At 41.8% G+C, this 17,541-nt stretch overlaps 1 protein-coding gene across 2 annotated transcripts in view; it reads right to left on the bottom strand.

The window, feature by feature from the left end:
* Positions 1-3,860: 3,860 nt before the first annotated feature.
* Positions 3,861-17,541, bottom strand: part of LOC124111125 (acetylcholinesterase-like) — a 93,344-nt gene continuing 79,663 nt past the window's right edge. Inside the window, exons 6-11 of one of the 2 annotated variants that reach the window (XM_046470727.2) lie at positions 15,275-15,419; positions 14,530-14,637; positions 12,634-12,707; positions 10,730-10,850; positions 8,464-8,614; positions 3,861-7,640 (exon numbers count right to left, since the gene is read on the bottom strand). In XM_046470727.2, coding sequence (XP_046326683.1) covers positions 7,253-7,640; positions 8,464-8,614; positions 10,730-10,850; positions 12,634-12,707; positions 14,530-14,637; positions 15,275-15,419 — 987 coding nt within the window. In that variant the 3' untranslated portion in view covers positions 3,861-7,252. The remainder of the gene's footprint in view (positions 7,641-8,463; positions 8,615-10,729; positions 10,851-12,633; positions 12,708-14,529; positions 14,638-15,274; positions 15,420-17,541) is intronic. The other variant, XM_046470728.2, reaches the window with a different exon arrangement.

Raw genomic sequence — 17,541 nt, 5'->3', positions numbered from 1 at the left:
AGGGTGGTGGACAGCACGTAATAACTGAGTGGGCAGGTCACGTGTAAGGTGTCTGGGAGAAAGGGGGAGCGTGCACCCCCTACACACCGCATGCCCCCCCCCTACACACCGCACGCCTACACTGTATACGCCAGTGACCTGAGATCAGCGGCCAGACAGCTGGTAGATGTTCCCAAGATACTGCAATATTGCTAACAAAACCCTACCCTGCTTACTTACATGTACATTTACACAATTCTTCCTAGACCATCTAATCAGCGCTGAAATGGTCATACGTCATACGCTTAGTGGCCTTGGACCAGAGAAGCTTCAGTTTCAATGGTTGATAAGATTTATGTAACACAGCACACCACAATATTCTAGCTATATGACAGTGGTTTATAGATAATCTAATCTGGACCGGTAAGCCACATTATAAATTAGGAGCAGTTAAAGAGTCTCATACACTCGGTACCGTTACGATGACAAGCAATTAACGAAGTCACCAAGCCGACATGCTATTCAACCTGAATTCCCGATGTGTTTGGTCGATATGAACTATCTGCCCTGTAACCAACACTGACAACAGGAAGTATGTTCAAAATGGCTGTCAGATTTGGGGTAGCGGCTTTACCTTCCTTTGGCTGTCTCCTGATATTTACGCGCCCATTTCAGTTCCTTCGTCACCGCCTCCTTGGTCAAGTGATAGAGCGTCCGCCCGTAGAGCGGAAGGTCCGGGGTTCCATCCCCGGCCGCGTCATACAAAAAGACGTTAAAAGATTGTACTTGTTGTTACCCTGTCTGGCGCTCGGCATTAAGAGGCTGAAACAAGGACCGGTCAGTATATTGTCTGAGTCGGGTATTCATGTTAAACTGCGGCATGGTATGTCAGTGGGCTGGCGCTATAAATCGGCATCAGTCCGGACTAGTACAAGCACTCACACACACACACACACACACACGCACACACACACACACGTGCATGCACGTCGCTAGATAAGTACAATAATCCCATTTCACCGCACCTCAGTCCCTTCGTAAGTTTACATGAAACAGATGCATGGAGTTTTTTCCGGTTGGAGAGTTTGGCATCTATACGCCTAGTGACTTCCACTCAGCCACCGTGGACAATAATAATAATATCGATTCATATCTACTAGTAGAGGGGCGGTCGGGTAGCCTCGTGGTTAAAGCGTTTGCTCGTGACGCCGAAGACCCGGTTTCGCCGTGATATAACGGGAATATTGCTAAAAGCGGCGTAAAACCAAACTCACTCACTCACTCTACCAGTAGATGTAAACTTGGCGCATTGGTGGCACAGTGGTCTAAGGCGTTGAAATTCGCTATGCAGAGTTGTGTTCCTTAGCTGCAGGGATCTTATGAACATGGGTTCGCATCCAGCTATACCCTATAATCGGTCTGCAGAATACCCTTGATCGTTTGTTTCGCAAAGTACAACCTCTTAAATTTAAGCTTTCCTGCGACGTTCAACTAAAGCTCTGCCTGATTGATTGTGTCAGCGTACCCCATTGACATAGATAGTTGCTCATGCCGTTAGTCACCGGTTTGCCAGGTCAATAATCTCACAGTCCGCCGTGATATTGCTGCTATATATTGCTGACTGCCGCATTAAACATATGGTTAACTCATTCACTTTCAAGATGAAAACTACCCATGAATAGCCGGCCGTGCGACTAAAAGCATCGGGTGGTCAGTCTCGCTAACTTGATGGATGGCGTGTCAACGTTTTTTTGTTTATTGTTTAACGCCGCACTCAGCAATATTACAGCTATATGACGGCGGTCTGTAAATAATCGAGTCTGGACCAGGCAATCCAGTGATTGACATCATGAGCAACGATCAACGCAATTGGAATACGATGACATGCATCAATCAAGGCAGCGAGCCTGACCACCCGATCTCGTTAGTCGCCTCTTACGACACGCAGAGTCGCCTTTTACGGCAAGCAAGGGTTGCTGAAGACCTATTCTGCTCCGGGTCTTCTCGGGTGCGTGTCCGCGTACCCGCTTGGCATGTCAACGTACCCGGTTTCTCATAATATCAACAACTGGATTGTCTAGTACAGACTCGTTCATTGTCACAGGCCGCCATCATATAGCTGAAATAAGAGCTTTCGCTGGTCATGCTTTAGAGTTGACTATTCCACCTGGTTACAATTGATCATTTTAAAGAAAAAGACGAGAAAAAGCAAAGCGTTATTTTTCAACGATTTAATCACAATATATTCAACATCAGACATTATACATACTCAAAAAAATTAAATAAATCATATGCAACACAATTCATACCTTTAGCTCACCTGACCACTGCCTATCGTTTGAACTTTCGGCATGCAGTTATTTCTATACTGCCAATACAGAGTTGCGGACATTCTTAATCACACTCCTAACCCCTACTCGATTTTGTCAGTTGAACATGATTTTCTTGGCCAGAACAATGTTATTTATCAATGACGCGAGTATGCTTTTCAATAAAAAAATGTTTCTTTACATTATACAGTATACAAGTTCACGTTCATATTTGAAAATAGATTAATGTTGTCAGATCTTATATTTATCACTTCAATGATATTCAAGTCAGGTGAGCTACAAAGCTATTTCACCGCCTTCTCTAACACAATGGTTATAAAGTCTCTGGCGCGGATGCTTCACACACTGACGATGTCACACAGTTAGGTGGAAATCTAATGATGATTCGGTGAACATAACCCTGAAATTCACCTGAAACCTTAATGTATTAAAATGCAGTGGACGTTTGAAATTTGATTCCTTCGGACACCCGTGAAGAACCGGGGTTGAATAGGTCTTCAGCAACCCATGCTTGCAATAACGGGCGACTATGCTTGTCGTAAGAGGCGACTAACGGGATCGGGTGGTCAGGCTCGCTGACTTGGTTGATGCATGTCATCGATCCCAATTGCGTGAATCGATTCGCACGATGTCAATCACTGGATTGCCTGGTCTAGACTCGGTCACGACCGCCGTCATATAGCTGGAATATTGCTGAGTGCGACGTTAAACAATAAACAAACCAAACCAAACTTTCGGACAATGTTAAGGCTTTTGTTTGTTGAAATAAGTACGCTCTATGATAAATCGATGTTTGAAATAAGAACTATGCTATATATTGGTACTTCGAGATATGGGTAGCGGTTACATAGGTTTGTACTTCGAGATAAGCGTCCCTGTTACATAGGTGTGTACTTCAAGATAAGAATGCCGATCAGAGAGGTATGTACTTCGAGATATGAGTATCTGTGACATTGTAAAACTATGTTCTTCGAGATAAGGATAACCGTCACATAGTATATGTATGAACTTCGAGATGAGGGTACCCGTCACGTGGTATGAACTTCGAGATGAGGGTACCCGTCACGTGGTATGTACTTCGAGATGAGGGTACCCGGCACGTGGTATGTACTTCGAGATGAGGGTACCCGTCACGCGGTATGTACTTCGAGATGAGCGTACCCGTCACGTGGTATGTACTTCGAGATGAGGGTACCCGTCACGCGGTATGTACTTCGAGATGAGCGTACCCGTCCCGTGGTATGTACTTTGAGATGAGGGTACCCGTCACGCGGTATGTACTTCGAGATGAGCGTACCCGTCACGTGGTATGTACTTTGAGATGAGGGTACCCGTCACGTGGTATGCACTTCGAGATGAGGGTACCCGTCACGTGGTATGTACTTTGACATGAGGGTACCCGTCACGTGGTATGCACTTCTAGATGAGGGTACCCGTCATGTGGTATGTACTTCGCGATGAGGGTACCCGTCACGTGGTATGTACTTCGAGATGAGGGTACCCGTCACGTGGTATGTACTTTGAGATGAGGTTACCCGTCACGTGGTATGCACTTCGAGATGAGGGTACCCGTCACGTGGTATGTACTTCGCGATGAGGGTACCCGTCACGTGGTATGCACTTCGAGATGAGAGTACCCGTCACGTGGTATGTACTTCGAGATTAGGGTACCCGTCACGTGGGATGTACTTCGAGATGAGAGTACCCGTCACGTGGTATGTACTTCGAGATGAGGGTACCCGTCACGTAGTATGTACTTTGAGATGAGGGTACCCGTCACGTGGTATGCACTTCGAGATGAGGGTACCCGTCACGTGGTATGTACTTTGAGATGAGGGTACCCGTCACGTGGTATGCACTTCGAGATGAGCGTACCCGTCACGTTGTATGTACTTTGAGGTGAGGGTACCCGTTACGTGGTATGTACTTCGAGATGAGGGTACCCGTCACGTGGTATGTACTTCGCGTTGAGGGTACCCGTCACGTGGTATGCACTTCGAGATGAGGGTACCCGTCACTTGGTATGTACTTATAGATGAGAGTACCCGTCACGTGGTATGTACTTTGAGATGAGGGTACCCGTCACGTGGTATGCACTTCGAGATGGTGGTACCCGTCACGTGGTATGCACTTTGAGATGAGGGTACCCGTCACGTGGTATGTACTTTGAGATGAGGGTACCCGTCACGTGGTATGTACTTCGAGATAAGGGTACCGGTCAAATAAGTATGTACTTCCAGAACAGGGTGACCATGACATAGGTACATGTATATTCTTCTAGATAACGGTAGCTGTCACATAGGTATGAACATTATGATAAGGGTACCAATCACATTTGTTATTACATAGAGACAGCGTACCCGTCACACAGATACGTCAAGGTCAAGATAGCCGCCCCACAGATGTATCATGTAGGACGAGGGTACATATCATATAGTATATACCTCGGGATATGGGTACCCGTCACATAAATGAATACTGCAGCACATTTCGAGACAAAAATAAGTTCACGTTCGTTTGACCTCGGGATGATAACAACAGTAAATTGTATCGTAGCTAAATTTGACAATTTGAACATCCAATGTAAAATTCTCTTTCTATTTCAAGTACTTAAGTGAGTGAGTGAGTGAGTATGGTTTTACGCCGCTTTTAGCAATATTCCAGCAATATCATGGCGGGGGACACCAGAAATGGGCTTCACACATTGTACCCATGTCGGGAATCGAACCCGGGTCTTCGGCGTGACGAGCGAACGCTTTAACCACTAGGCTACCCGACCGCCCCTCAAGTACTAAAGCCTACAAGTGGCAGTATATGAATTTCAGTGAAACACCAAGAGAAGGCTGTGGAAATGTACATTACAGTATATCTTTTTGATGTCTCTGTAGCTGAAACATGAACTTCAACGATTAACGAGGCTTTGAACAGTATTTCAGTTATATGGTGGCATTCCAGTTTGATGTGTGAGTGGAGCTCGAAGTGATGCAGGTCTTAGACATTTACTTTGAGCACGGGCAATGTGCTGACAAGTCCCGTAGCAAAGTCCGGGCGAACCGGGATTCGAACCCACTATCACAGTTTTCTGGAATACAACTGAGCGGCAATGACGGTGTCGCCCTGATTACAGATGGAAATATACTTGGCAAGCTTCAAATATTTCAATCTTCGTTGCATGAACACGCACGAAGATTACCTATGTCACATGCTCGGACTGGTCCTACAAGTGATCGATAACCGTTAACTTATGTGATCAACGATTGAACATGATTTTCATATGAATACTTTCTATATATCTATAGTTCATGTTTATCTTTTCAACAGCCCTCCTATCGCTAATCTCCTGCATTAATTTAACCCAACGACCATTTTTGAACTGTCCGTTATAAATAAAAGCACAAAACTTGATGTAACACGAATTGTCACCACTTAACGAAATAGATCCATATGATATGCAATATATAAAAGTATAAATATTTAACTTACAAAACCTTGGATTACGACTGTACACGTACATCTAGAAGAAATATAGACACTCTGAAATTTACAACACCAACCATATACAATAACATTGTGAGTCTTACATGGGTCCTCATGCTTGTAGATTGCTTGTTAACTGTCATTTCTACCATCCACATACTTTCAGAAAAAAATGTGCATTCATTTTAATCATAATCACAAGTTATAAGTTATTGAAAAATCATTTAAGGACGAAAAACGTTAAATATTTGCTGATTTTAAAACAAAATGTTAATTTATTGCTTTAGTGATTGAATATTTCGTTTTATTAAACTATACTGTGATTGATGAGACCTGGCATACTGATTTTCAACAGAAATGCACTGAACGTATTGCTTCTCTACAGTTGATAGTTCATGTGCATTGACACGAAAACAATAAAAAAAGATGTCCCTTATTTCTTTCCACCCTTAACTCACACTTTAAATTTTTATATTCATAAGGGCCCATATTTATGTTCAAATATACAATCCAATTCTTTCAAGACCACCTTCCATGCAATCGTCCTTCATTGAAAATAATTACATGTATATTTTACTTCATTATATTAAACCGAATTTCACAAACAATGCACATTAAATATATCTGAAATATACTTGATATTGACAAGGTAATGATATGTACATTCCTTAACAACAGTCAACAAATAATGTGCTATGTACATATGTCCATATCCAATCTGTATCATCTTTCGCACCCACATACCGCTCGTCAATGAACACATCAGAAATATCACCCTGGAATGCACCATGTGCGAACACACGTGTGGATATGTATGTGTATAAAATGGGGAATGGATACAGCGATCCGACATTAACATCACAGACTCCAGAAGATTGGGCTCCGGGGGTAACTAGGTCCGAATAATAAGCTTCATCACACAAGTCAAACGTGCACAACAGCGTTGACAACTTAGAATGACAGTAGGGTTGCACGGCAACCCCTATCATATGCGTTGTACATTTCAGGTCAATATCAAGGAGGTACATATAGTTACATATATCCCTGTTCAGTGGTTAACACAGGTTGCTACAACCATGATACATATCATTGGTTCGTGTGTCTGTCAGCGTTTCTGTCACCAGAGTAAAAATATATTCATCTTCATAGGTGACGTTATCCAATTGTACGTATCTGTGGACATAGAGCGACTACATCATTTCTCGCCAATAACATATTCATAGAAATGTCTTCTTCTCAGACACATGACGTGAAATGTTAGGATGACGGATAACACGTGATGCCAGTCCATGACATATGGTCATCAGCCAATTGCATTGAATTGCCCTGAATTACAATTCCCCAGGGAATGACCATGTCGACTCTAAAACAAAACTGTCACTGTCCTCGACTCATGTTCGTTCTTGCTCTTCCTCTTCCTCTTCCTCTACGTGACCCCGGAGCCCATCACACATAGTATAGTCCTACTACAGCATCCTCTCGCCGCTGGAGACACTGTTCTGTCTGATGAGGATGCTGACCTGACGTCTCATCTGGCAGTAGCACACGGACAACAGGACGGTAAGAACAGACAGTCCGATACATGCGGCTATCAGAATCCAGCTATTGGAGGTATGGGTAATGATGTAGTCTCCGGGACGGACGACGTTCTCGCCGTCCACGAGGTAGTTTCTGTACTGCTGTCGGTACAGCTCCTGAACGCCATTGTTCCAGAAGGACAGCTTCTCTGTCTTGAAGTGGTGGTCAACGATGACCGTCGGGCCATCTTCGTAGGATACGAAGCGGGTGAAGAGAGGTTGGTCTTCAGTGAAGCGGGCCATGTGGAACTCTTTCAGTGGGACAAGGGATGGTAGGCTGTGACACAGGAAAGAAAACGGGTTAGGTCACAACAAACTGATTATTTGTTAATGGACTTATAAGCCACACTATTCTTATAGTGTTGAACTGTATTGAACAATGCATGTAGAGGAATTAAAACTTCAACACGTCTTCTTACAACCTTGGGAAGGAGAATTATGTTTCCCCGGGTGTAATTCTAAATTCGTTCATTGTTTGGACTGATGTCAGTGCTTGTGAATGTGAATGTGTGATCTCAAAAGCATATAGTGCGAGACCTTACGCTAACACTGTTTGTATGTGCATCAGTATTGTAATAGAATATTACTCGTTCTCGGACAAGACAAACCAATGACTATTTGATATACGTCGTCTCTTACGATGACATACAAATTAGCACCGCCAGTACAAGTGAGTGAGTGAGTGAGTGAGTGTGGTTTTACGGCGGGGAACGCCAGTACAATTTACTCTCAGTAGCCATTATGACATCACACTTCCTACATAGTGTTCTTTACAACAAGCGCAAGGATTCCATCTAGTGTCCAGTGAGTATAAAATGTGTACTCACAAAAGTATAAATTACACAAAATGCAGAGACCCCTAGAGATCGTGTTTCACCCTGTTGAGAACCCCGAATTAATGAGGCTCGTCGATTGCTTTGCTGCTACCACCGAGCAGGTGTATGATGTTTACAGACTAACGCTTCCAGTCGTTGAGAACCCACGATCAACGAATCTCGGTAAAGGAGGCAAGTATATGTGCAAGAGGTATGCAATGACAGAGTCATCTTACAGATGGAACAGTGTGGTTTGGTCACTAAGAGTTGATTTAATCATCTCACCCATTTTTGACGAAGTTCGCCCAGAACATGAGGAGCATCCTGGCCATTGTCTTGTCGGACTCATCATACCGGAAGTTCGGGTGCTTAACGAGGGGGTATCCTGACAGGTAGAACAGCTCAGCGCCATGGATGACACCTGTTGAATATGCAGCTATGACAATATTGGAGATTAAGAAAACGTGAAACTCAAAAAGGGTCATAAAATGGCAACAAAACAAACAAAGCATAATCACAAAACGAAAAATTACAAAACAATTATATGCATCTTAAACCAACCATATTAATAAGGCAAAACAAAACAAAAGCGGTATGGTAATATCATAAACAGTTTACATGTTAGTATGTCAGATTATTAATCATTATGTAATAAGACGTAACCATCATAATCAATTGTCAGCAAAGGAATCGATCAAAGCTTGTGGGTCTACGCTTATACACAGAAAGTGTAAATACATGCTTATACCAGGTGCTCATATACCCGAAGGTGTGAGTCCAAGCTTATACACAGTAGTGGGGCTATTTCTTATACCCCGAAATGTTGACCTATGATATGATCAGAAGGTGTGGATCTATGCTGATGCCACGAACGAGTGGATCTATACTTGTACCAAGAACGAGTGGATCTACGCTTATACCACGAAAGAGTGGAACTATGCTTATATCAGAAGGTGTGGATCTATGCTTATACCACGAACGAGTGGGGCTATGTTAACATCAGAAGGTGTGGATCTATGTTTATACCACGAACGAGTGGCTCTATGCTTATATTAGAAGGTGAGGATCAACGCTTATACCACGAACATGTGGGGCTATGCTTATATCAGCAGGCGAGGATCAACGCTTATACCACGAACGAGTGGATCTATGATTATATCAGAAGGTGAGGATCAACGCTTATACCACGAACATGTGGGGCTATGCTTATATCAGAAGGCGAGGATCAACGCTTATACATCTTCCCGAGGCAAGTGAGTTAAATGACTATAAAAGTCCAGTTTCCACCCTTGCCGAACTAGGCTGGTATTATGGAGTTACATTTTGGCTGGACTAACGAGTCTATGCATAGTCCAATCAAAATCGTGCACCGAAATCGAAATCCGGTTCGTAGAGTGTCATGCAGATTTCGGTCGACTCCAGGATTTGCAAAGCATGCGTACCGCTAACTCGTTGTCAACAGATATTTTCTAAATCTTTTCATGTTTTTAATCAAGGTGCCTGACGTGATTTGATGCACTTCGCGATGTAAGACTCGTTTTATCACAATATAGATCTTGATTATCGATCAGATCGTCTTGATTGGGCGCCACCGTTTTGTTTGAAACAAATGCAAGTGATACGAGAGGTTGAATCTGATTGGTCCTTAGGAGACGCATAGAATGGACATAACTCGTAATAGCCACTGGTGGCGCTACGATCGAGCCCAGGAATTCCAGCCTAGTTCGGCAAGGGTGGAAACTGGACTTTTAAAGTCAGTTAACTCTCTTGCCTCGGGAAGAAGCGCTTATACCACGAACGAGTGGATCTATGATTATATCAGAAGGTGAGGATCAACGCTAATACCACGGACGAGTGGATCTATGATTATATCAGAAGGTGTGGATCTATGCTAATTGCTTATACCAGAAGGTATGCATCTACGCTTATACCAGAAGGCGTGAATCTACGCTTATACCACAAGATAAGGATCCACGCTTATACCATGCGTGGATCTACGGTTATACCACAAAGTATGGATCTACGCTTACTTCAGAAGACGTGGATCTTCACTCATACTAGAAAGTGTGGATCTATGCTTATACCAGAAAATGTGGATCTGTGCTTATAATAGAGAGTGATGCCATATCTCACATGACTACCTACTTACTGAATACAGCATATGACCCCATAACCCCCTTGTTGTAATTGTTTCAAGATCATTTCCAACGAGACTAAACCTACAAGAACGCCATGGCTTAACCCCAAGGCAACCCTAACAAAAGACGGATTTTTTTACCCAGCGGCCTATTTGCGTTAACGAGATGCCATATGTCCCTGATCTTGTATTTGCATAAATATACACAGAGTGTTTTCAACGTACCTCAAAACAGTTTGAAACTTGGACATGACTGACATACATGTGCTGGATATAGAATTAGTAATGGTTTCAATTTAAGCCTTTCACGTATCAGGTGATCATGTGGGAGATTTAACGGTAGTGGCTATTAATATATTTCTATCATGCAAGGTGCACATGGACAACGCCCAGTTGTTCTGTGTGGGTCTGTACCTTGCCATTTGTCGAAGACGGATTTGTACTCGTAGTTGTAGACGAAGACTGTAAGGTTGTGTCGGGAGAGGACGCTAGCTGCTTTGTGTATGGGGGCCACGATGAAATAGTCGCCAACAATCTGGAGGAAAAAACAGAATTTATATTTTCAATAAATCATTTTTTCTCAAAACGGCATACTTTACGGTCCATATCAGCATCAGTCAGAGATTATCCTTTCTCGAAAATGATCATTTTTTTTATTGAGTACTCAAAGGAGTTATGTATCGTGATTGAGCCGAACGGCAGTGAGATGGATTTCAACTATGTTCCATCCCTATCACGGTAGGGAGACACAAGAAATGGCTTCACGTGTTTAACCCATATTGGGAGTCGAACCGGGTCTTCGTAGAAACAAGGCAAGACTTTCACCACTATGCTACATACCACCCCTAATACAGCAAGACAAACGGTGAGGTTCATAACACGATGTATGATAATGTCATCCTTATCCGAGTTATTATGTGTCTCTCAAACAGAATACACCCACGGGGACAATGTTGCACCCCATACTTCACCCCATCGTAAAAGCTAACTGAAATGTTATTGATAGTGCTGGGATAGGTGACCTCCAGCCTTGCTCCAAGGCTGGATTGAAGGAAAAACTCATTTTATTCCATTTGTTGCTCCGTGGAGATTCTGTGTTAGAGTAGGTCCCCTTCAAAATATGCTGATCGTGAGAGGCAATAAACAATAAACAAACAAAACATTCCGCTTATTGTAGCTTGACAGATATGCAATTAGGTCTTCATAAGATCGAAATTCGTTGATGACAATTTTGCAATTTATTTTTATTTATAATTCTAAATTTAATTGTTGTAACTGTTATTTTGTTGTCAATTAATACTTTCCTTAGAGGAGTCTGCAAGTCTGGATGACCACTAGTAAAGACGTACTCACATCACTGAACTTACTAATTATGTTTCATAGTGCCCTGCAGAGTTGATCGTTGTTCACGTTATCGATCACAAGTTTGTTAGGTGCAGGCGTGTATCGTTATAGCTGTTAAAGTGTTATTACAACTACCGAGAAGCCCATTCACTTACTCATAAGCTTTTAATCGATGCATTTGCACGATGATATGCAGCCGTATCCTTACCCCTCCCTACACATGGACTTTATCAATGGAAGTCTGAGGTGTTTCATAGCACAGAGATTCAGGTCCAGATACTTACGACAACTCAGCTCATTCCCATACATTAAGTATATCATCAATTTAACATCGCCGGAGGTAGATGGCTGCCAAAGCAAATTTAGATAGAAGATCGCTGTAAAGCACAGCTACCCTAAATATGTGGTTATTTTCGTTCCATGTTTCACTTCTATTTGTGGACGAAAGTAATTGTGGATCCTTTATAAAGATCATGTATGTCCAACGTAAATATAATCTAGGTCCATTGAGATATTGATGGTCGTTATTATACATATTACCAATGCTGGAATTACATTTTATGGTTCCACTCGCATAAAACAGTCATTGGCCCTAAAACATAATCATATTATTCACCATTTACCGACATTTCCTTAGCGAAATTTTCTCAACTCCACATTCAATATCCTAATTTTGAGTAAGTCAAGATTATGATCGCGTCATTCCGAATGACAAGGCCGTTACGGGAAAGTGAGAAAGCCAATCCCGATGCGCATGCTCTGATCAAAGCCAGTGTGATGAGACACACATGATATGGACTGACTTATAATCAATATTCACGTGCAAGACGTATGATAACTACTTCATCTTTGATGTCAGAATGCTGGTTCTCCGAGGGGTAAGAGATCGATAACATGAGTTGTGACAGATGTGACGGTGAGTTGACTGCATGACCACGTAAGATATGATGGTCAATCCGTGCCATTGCACATACCTCTGAGAATCTCTGTCTGATGTATTCTTCCCCTCTGTCAAACGGCCACTGAGTATAGTGCTCCATAACGGAATCTGGTAATCAAACGTCAAAAATATACTTTCTAGACGAGAGGTTATATTATGCCAAATACAAACAAATTCAAACTTGCAAGAACATCGTTTATATCAAATTGTTTGTTTGTATTATTCCAAACACACACAAATTCAAATTGCAAGATCACGTGTTTGAAAATAAAAGCGATAAAAACAATTTCCACAATCCAAAGAAATATCTGCTAAAAGCAAATTCCATCGTACGATTCCGACTATATCATGAACATATGTTTATAAATCAGTATCAAATGGAGAAGAAACCAAGCAATAGTCTTAGCAAGGACTAAAAGGCTGTAGCTATATATTTTGTAGCGATGCAATAGATATATCGATATTAAATCGTAGCGGTACATTCATATTTACTCATCATAAGCGTCCAAATACAGTAAACTGTTGTTAATTAAACTAATAAAGACTTGAGAGCACACCAGGATTCCATCAGGAACTTCATTCCATATCATAAACATGTATTCACCGTACACACACTATCGTTTCATATCAATGCGTGATATCTGGACGAGAGATTGTATCGGGGCACAACGCTGAATCATTACAGACGCTGAATCGTTACAGACCTATCCAGTAAACAGATAATCAAGCCAATACGTACAAGCCCAAACTTAAGTGAATCAAATGAAGTTAGTTATGAAAGAGATATGGAGAAAATCACTATTACCTACATTTACATCTCTGTGTAACCTACTTTTTAAGTCGGTGTCAATCACATACGTGTATTTACACCACGTTATCTTCCATTATAAAACTTCTGGCTACACCTGATGAACTCTGTTCCCTTTATCATAACGTAACCTAAATCAATAACCAATAAAACCAACCTTTTTCTATTACCTTGACATTTAACAGATTATCTATAATTATTTCTCGTTGAAAATGGGAAAATAAGGACCCCACGCCAAGTCTCTTAAAGAAAATATAATTCAGAATTATATGCTTCACTGGAATTTGACTTCGGCTATTGGCCCTTACCATAATATAATGCACATTCCCCCATTCCGAAAACCCAGAACCCCCGTGGTCTTCCTTTTGCGTAATCTTTCTACAATAACTACTGTTTACGTCGTCTTTGTTGACGACATAGACTTCCGGCTTTGTCACGTTCGTGACCTTTAACAGATAGACAATCTTAAGCTCCTGGTAGATCAAGACCCATTTAAGATTGAATCTTGGTTGATTTCTAGATGGTAATCGATGCCACTGAAGAGGTATCGATCTGTAGGATCAATGGTGGCGAGAGGAAGAGATCTGAAGGCTAGAGGCCTCAGGTGACAGGGTGGTGACAGGGTTATAGTCTTACGCCGTATTTATTAACGGTGAACGTTTTGAACTTCATACTAATGACTTTAAAGTTTGGATATGTCTCCGCTACAGACGAAATGTATATACTTGTAACGTTTCAATATGTTCCTTTAGGTTAAAATCAAATCTCTTTAGTCTGGATTATGTGTGGATACTCTGGTTATTACTTCCACAAGGTCATTCGCATTACGTCAAAGCTAGGAACGTTTTAATAGTGGATTGGATTACCTTCGAACATAAGCTTGTCTGTCTCATCAAAGCTCACAATGTCTATTAGAGAGAGACATAGATACAAAGACCTTGCACTATATAATCCAAGTGTGTGAAGGCCTTCGCGGTTTCTTCTGTGTAATGTCATATTTCAAGAAATTACCAACGGACGCTTAATGCCGCTTACAGATACACTTCACGGCGTCTTTTTAAAGAAATGAGTGGTAGGCTAATTCGACTCTGAATACATGCAAAGAAGAGCTGATTTACATACCCACAATTCCTTCTACTTCAGGTAAATCACCCCGGAAGCAGTTCATCACTGCCAATAACTTTTGAGAGCCATGTTTTCCCGTTCCGTGCTCCTTTACGAAAGGTATTGCTGTAACACAGATCATTTGTTTAGCATTTATTAAAGAAAACAAAGGTGATTCATTATACATGATGATCAATACCAATCTTCTTGTAGCGAACTACCAGTTTAGAGCTTTGTTTTCATCGGGTTTTTTTGGTTATTTTACGCACCTAATATACACACAAAAAATTATATCCCTTACGTCGTCTGAATACTACTTTCTACCTGCCGTGACAGCATTGACCTGTTGTTGTACATTTGAAATGTGTCTGTATACAATGGTATCGTCAATAAGTCGCATGCTATATCTCATTCATCATAATGTGACGGTGAAACTAAACATATTATCAAGGTCATTCGTGGCAATTTCTTCAAATTATTCTGAATGAAATGCAAATATGTGCATTATGTGGGAGAATATCATATGTAAATCAGAACCTTGTCTCCGAAACATTTTCAAAACTTCAACAACTCAAATGTTTATAAAAGGCCTGAAAGTCTTTAAATGACCTCCTTCTTTAGCAGATGATTTTTTCAAATACATTGTTTTGTTTTAAGTTTTACCCTTACCTCCAGAGGCTTCCTTTCATAACTAATGTTTTCGCACTACTAAATATTTTATAAGCACTACAGGGTTCAATGCAGTATCCTGTTGGAGACCTACCCGCAATAACCCCCTCATCCTGAGTGGCGCCCGTCAGGAAGTACTTAGCGTTCACTGGACCCTTGACCGCTAATCTTTCTGGCGTGTCCGGCAGGAAGTAACCATCGACCACTGGCCGGAATGGGGGGACAAGAGACAGGGGCATCTACAACACAAGAAAATATATTGATTATTGAACATAGTACAACATAGTTAATCGCAATAAGAAGAAGTTGCAGATAAACGGACTGTAAAATATGGGGTGTTATGTAGAATATAACGATTAGATATAATGAAATGATTATCGCCAACAATAATCACGGCTGCGAGGGTTACGGAATAGTTTAATTCGATAGTGACGTGTGATAATTGGCCTATACATTTCAGACCATCGACAGAAGACTGGTGACAAACGTATGTTTTTACGTTAATTTGGAGTGGACTTCTACATTATTTGGCACCTATGAGGAACCTAGCAACAAAGTGACTTCCATAGATAGTCAATGCAGTTTTAAAAATATCTATGTCTGTGTATATTGTGTAGTGTTGAGAATTGATTATTGCGCATCAAGTATATGGAGGACAATCCAATTGAGACAAGCTGTAGATGTTTATATTTTACCACGATAAATTGGTAAAATCGACGAGCTACGAGTGCTGACAAACCAAGCCTCATCATCATATTCACGGCGATTGTGTGATTCACTTTCACCAAGCGCAGATGCTTGCACTACTCAGGGACGCAGCTCTGCACGACTAATTCCAGTGCCGTGGACGATTAGACCACCCGTGCATTCCTCATAATGGACATTACTGATATGATACAATTACACACTACCATAATATTAATCCAGTTCGTTTATGGTATCTGTAAATGGTTTAATGTTGATGAAATGGCAAACTCACAGCTTGTGTAACGTATTGATCTTATAGTAGTGCACAAAAGTCAGAATTCATAATACAGCCGCTCATGGCGCCTGCAAAATCGTTATGTCATTATCCACCACCTACTGAACACCTGACCACCTCATATCAGACCTTTCGTTCCAGTGAGCGAGTGAGTATGGTTTTACACCGCTTTTGGCAATATTCATACAATATCACGGCGGAAGACAACAGAAATGGGATTCACCCATGTGGGGAATCGAACCCGGGTCTTCGGCGTGACGAGCGAACGCTTTAACCACCAGGCTAGCCTTGCGCCCATATTCCTTTCGTTCGAACTGACTTCGTATTATCTGGAGTATTGTATCTGAATAATCCCCGGGGATCCGAGAATGCATGTTAAATTTACACTGATCAGTTATTATTATTATTATTAAAGATTATTAATTATTACAGATTAAAATTTAAAAAACGCAGCAAAGAGGATTTGGATTATCCTGGCACAGTCAGGCTGGTTATGCTCATCATCAGCTCAGGGCGCTTGCACACTCTACACGCAGCCCAGACAGCGAATGGGACTTCTAACAAGAAGAGCTGCCTGGTCAAACTCACCCAGAAAAGTGAAGACTCCCCAACATTTAAATTGTAGGTTTACAAGTGAGTTCTCGCATGCAGAGAAGTCATCTCAAACTAAATCATATGGATGACAACTAATAACAATATCCCAGCGATCGGATGAACCGATAACCGACTATGTATGAGTGAGTGACTGAGTTGGGTTTAACGCCGCTTAACGTATTCCAGTTTGTCGCGGCGTGTCAGCTTGATGTGGGAGGGAAGCCCGAAGTGATGCAGATCTCAGACGTTTATCACTTCGGTGAAACCCACGAGCACGGGACTATCTATGAGTACGATTGAGATTATATCTCGAAGTATTTTACCACGGCACCATGTGACCGGGAACGTCACGCCGGTTCTCTGATATTTGATAAAACGTCTCAGTTTAGAACCATCCACGCCCGACATTGTCCATCAGATGCCCAGGTACAAAGACCCATGGAACCTTTTTTTCACATCCCTGTGAGGGATGTACAGTGGAGGGGGGGGGGGGGAACTAGATGCAATCTCATAAGAATGTTCGCCGGATACCAGAGTAAATCAAGGGAGATAACTCACACCCGAACCACCTTCCTCGGACTTTATCACGGTCGATCTTGCAAATAAATTCTAACTATCTTGTTGGTTGCCTTGCCAACACATCATAATAGCCGCAGGTGTGAATGTATATTTCTACATGCATATAATAAATCTGTATATATGTGAAAAACGAGTTAAGTCCCCTGCAGAGGGGAACAGCGCTCGACGAGAGACCCGCAGTGCATTGGATCATACATCACAATGGC

Source organism: Haliotis rufescens, unplaced genomic scaffold, assembly GCF_023055435.1.
Source record: "Haliotis rufescens isolate VD_foot unplaced genomic scaffold, xgHalRufe1.0.p SCAF_2, whole genome shotgun sequence".
Lineage (NCBI taxonomy): Eukaryota > Metazoa > Mollusca > Gastropoda > Lepetellida > Haliotidae > Haliotis > Haliotis rufescens.
The sequence above is the reverse complement of the archived record's forward strand: the minus strand, read 5'-3'. Positions and strand labels throughout refer to the sequence as shown.